Source organism: Salvia splendens, unplaced genomic scaffold (genome assembly GCF_004379255.2).
Source record: "Salvia splendens isolate huo1 unplaced genomic scaffold, SspV2 ctg540, whole genome shotgun sequence".
NCBI classification, from domain to species: Eukaryota; Viridiplantae; Streptophyta; class Magnoliopsida; order Lamiales; family Lamiaceae; genus Salvia; species Salvia splendens.
The window spans coordinates 117,073-120,320 of NW_024599198.1; the positions used below are offsets into that span (position 1 = coordinate 117,073).

At 40.2% G+C, this 3,248-nt stretch overlaps 1 protein-coding gene across 2 annotated transcripts; it reads right to left on the minus strand.

Annotated features, from left to right (window-relative positions):
- Window positions 1–249: 249 nt before the first annotated feature.
- On the minus strand, window positions 250–1,785 carry LOC121790542 (serine/threonine-protein kinase CTR1-like). 2 transcript variants are annotated; one of them, XM_042188738.1, is made up of 7 exons: window positions 1,298–1,785; window positions 1,116–1,156; window positions 954–1,019; window positions 771–871; window positions 600–678; window positions 393–491; window positions 250–310 (listed from the first exon to the last, which is right to left on the minus strand). In XM_042188738.1, exons 1-7 carry the CDS (start codon window positions 1,665–1,667, stop codon window positions 275–277), a joined length of 792 nt encoding a protein of 263 aa, XP_042044672.1. In that variant the 5' UTR covers window positions 1,668–1,785; the 3' UTR covers window positions 250–274. The 2 variants fall into 2 exon arrangements, with proteins under 2 accessions (XP_042044672.1, XP_042044671.1); XM_042188737.1 differs by lacking the exon at window positions 250–310 and having other exon boundaries at window positions 319–491.
- Window positions 1,786–3,248: the final 1,463 nt, after the last annotated feature.

Consider the following 3,248-nt stretch of genomic DNA (forward strand, 5'->3'; position numbering starts at 1 on the left):
AAACCCCACCCTTTATGTCCGACTCAATTAATACCAGAGATTAAGTATATTCAAATACAAAAATTACAAATCATTAGTTGTCATGGATTACTTTTCTGTTGAAAGTTCATTCCGGAGGACTTCAGGGGCCATCTACTGAGGCTGCAGTAATTCATGAAACTCATATCAGATAGTGCGAAGAAAAGACTCAAGCAAGATAGAGAAATGTGGCATAAGAGGGGGCACAGGCAATGATCTTAACTGTGCCTCTTCCAGATCTTGCTGTTAAGAAAGTTTAATGTTTCAGCTTTGATAAGCCGAAGTCGCCAACCTGGAAAGAAGTACTTTTGATTTTTCTAAATACTTGGATGCAGTAAAATGATGTGATCCAGTGAAATATTCCTACAAAATACCTTGACGTTCCAGCTTTTGTCAACTAGAAGGTTTGAAGATTTCAGGTCTCTATGCACTATTGGTGGATTTCTGTGATGCAAATAGTTCATCCCTCTAGCCTGTACACATGATCAAAGAGAGTGAATAACTTCAACCAGCTATGCACATGGCTGTCCCACAAACACAGAGAAGTTGATGGTAAATCATCGACTTGAGAACATACATACCACGTCAAGAGCAATCCTTAGACGACGCCTGATGTCCAGCGATTGGTTGCTCCTATGTAATGTTTTAAAGAGACTCCCCCTGATCATATTCATTAGACTTGTGCAGCTATAAATGCTGCATAGTTGACAGGGAACAACTCAAAAGCAAATTGCACTGTTAGATCGACTTACCTGGTCATGTATTCGGTGGCAATGGCAATTTTTTCCTCCGTGCACGATGCTCCCATGAACAGCAATACATTTGGATGTCTCAATCTTCTCATAATATCAATCTAAACAACATGGTGAACTTCAAAGTCAGTATTGCATGAGTTACTTGAAACAACTACATCATGATGTATAATGTAGATACACCTCTTTTTTGTAGTCGAGCAATGTCTCATCATACTGACTACCAGTGTAAACCTTGACTGCAACGTCCTGAAAAGTATAAAGAAAATAGAATAATAAGTTTCAGAGACGAGAAAGCTCTCTGCTGTTCGAGTAATTAGGCTACTAATGTATACGGCTACATACCGATCCATTCCAGATTCCACGATACAAAACTGCAAAAGAACCTGAAAGGAGACACTGTTCATCAAAATCAATAATACACTAATCAAGAAATCAGACATGCATCACTCCAATTCTGGCCTGCTGAATGTATCTCAATGTTGCATTGAACACATAACTTCTAACACAATTTCCTTAAACTTTACCTTTCCCAATTTCCTCTTTCAGCTGTAGATCCTCCCATTGAATCGCAGAACTACCGACCAGAGGGAGATCATTTTCACCTTTGCTCGACGAGCTTCCATGTCCACTGCCATAACTCTCTGCCGAACCTGGATTCTTTTGAGGATCCAATTGCTCATGATCAACATCTTCCGTATTTAGTAACTTTGTATTTGGAGGGTTGGCCACGAACTTGTTTCCATCAGTTTGGAAGCTTGTTCCAGGAAACTGATCGGCATGTCTTTGAACTTCAAAATATTCATGATATGCACCTGAAAACGCTTCTCCCGAGGGCCTCTCATTTATCAAAGAATGGATTCCTATGCATATTTGTTTCTTTTTTATTTGCAACATCAGAAGTTTCTTTCATGGCATCCACTGCATTATTGCCGGTATCAAGACTAGAAGCACTTTGCATCGAATATATTGGTGAACATGTCCCATTTGCAGCTTCTTTCCTCCCAGAGTTATCTTCAAACCATTTTGTTGTATTCTCTCGTCCACGACTCCTTCCAAGTTGCTGCTTGCTCCTATCTGAAACTTCTCTAAGATTTTTACTGCCTGCAGTTTACAGTAGACGAACTGATTGGAAATTTACAATACAGTTCACATGCAACCACTGAGCAAGCTTCCAAGTAAATGTTACATGAGATCAAATAAACCAGATTATTTTTATATAAAATCCATTCACAAAATCAATTAAAGCACGAGTTACCAGAAGGCCTAAAATTGAGCTAAGCCGATACTGCTCTTAAAGAATGCAACAGAAACAAACTCTTGCTATAACTGAATGATATAATGGCAGTTATAAGGCAAAGGGGAGAAGCTAATTGTTAGTATGCCTTGAATTTGTTTCCTAATTGGGATAGGATTATGCTTCCTAATTGGGATAGGATTATGCTTCCTAATTGGGATAGGATTATGTTTCCTAATTAGAATAAGATCTCATGTGTGCCTATTTATATGTGAGTAGACCACATAATTCTGTGACCGTGATCTTAGATCTGTAACTGCAGTCATAATACAATTTGTTATCCGTTCTTGCCCGTGGATGTAGCCAATTGGCGAACCACGTAAATTATGTGTCTCCTTACGTTCTTTTGTTTGTCGATTACACAATTGCCCTATTCTGTCACAACACTAATGTTGCCAATGGACAAGGTTGGACAGTAAGGAAACTTTAGGAACAATGGAGGATAGAGTATACAATTTTTGAAGGCTGAGAAAGTTCAGATGCTGTGTTTTCCATTTCAAAGCATGAGCCGTCATTTCTACTCCTCCCTATGGGTAAGCCGAAAGCACCCTTAGTAATCTGCAAATAGTTCTCAGTATACATTTGATGAATCCGCGAATTTTTGATGTTAATAAATGCTGGTAGAGAATGAAGATTATGACACAGAATTTACGTGGTTCGATTTACTGAGGTAAATCTACGTCCACGGGAAGAAGGGAGGGCAAGATTGTATTGCTTGATCTGGGATTACAGCTTACAACACAGACTTGCTATATGGTATTTTTTCTCTAGAGAGCTTAACCCTTCTCTATCAGATCTAAGTTCTATTTATACATTGAACTAAGATCGTGGTTTGCAGCCCCACTAACAAGATCGTGGGTGAGCAATAACTGCTCAATAACTGCTTCGTACCACTAAATAGATCGTGGGTATAGCGGAGGTCGTGGAGGCCTTTCATGAGTCCACTAACTCCTAGTTCGGTCGAATGCTGAGACCGAACTGCTGGACTTTACCGATCAGCTCTTGCCGATCTGAGAGGAGAGCTTGACTGGTCGGCTTTTACCGAGCTGTAGGCTGAGTCCGAACTCTTTGGTCGTGCCGAACTCTTTGGTGCCGAACAGATACTCTTTCTTGGGCTCTGGGCTGTCACTGTTATTGGGCTTGCCATTAGGGTTTAGTTCGTACCCCATCACTACCCCCCC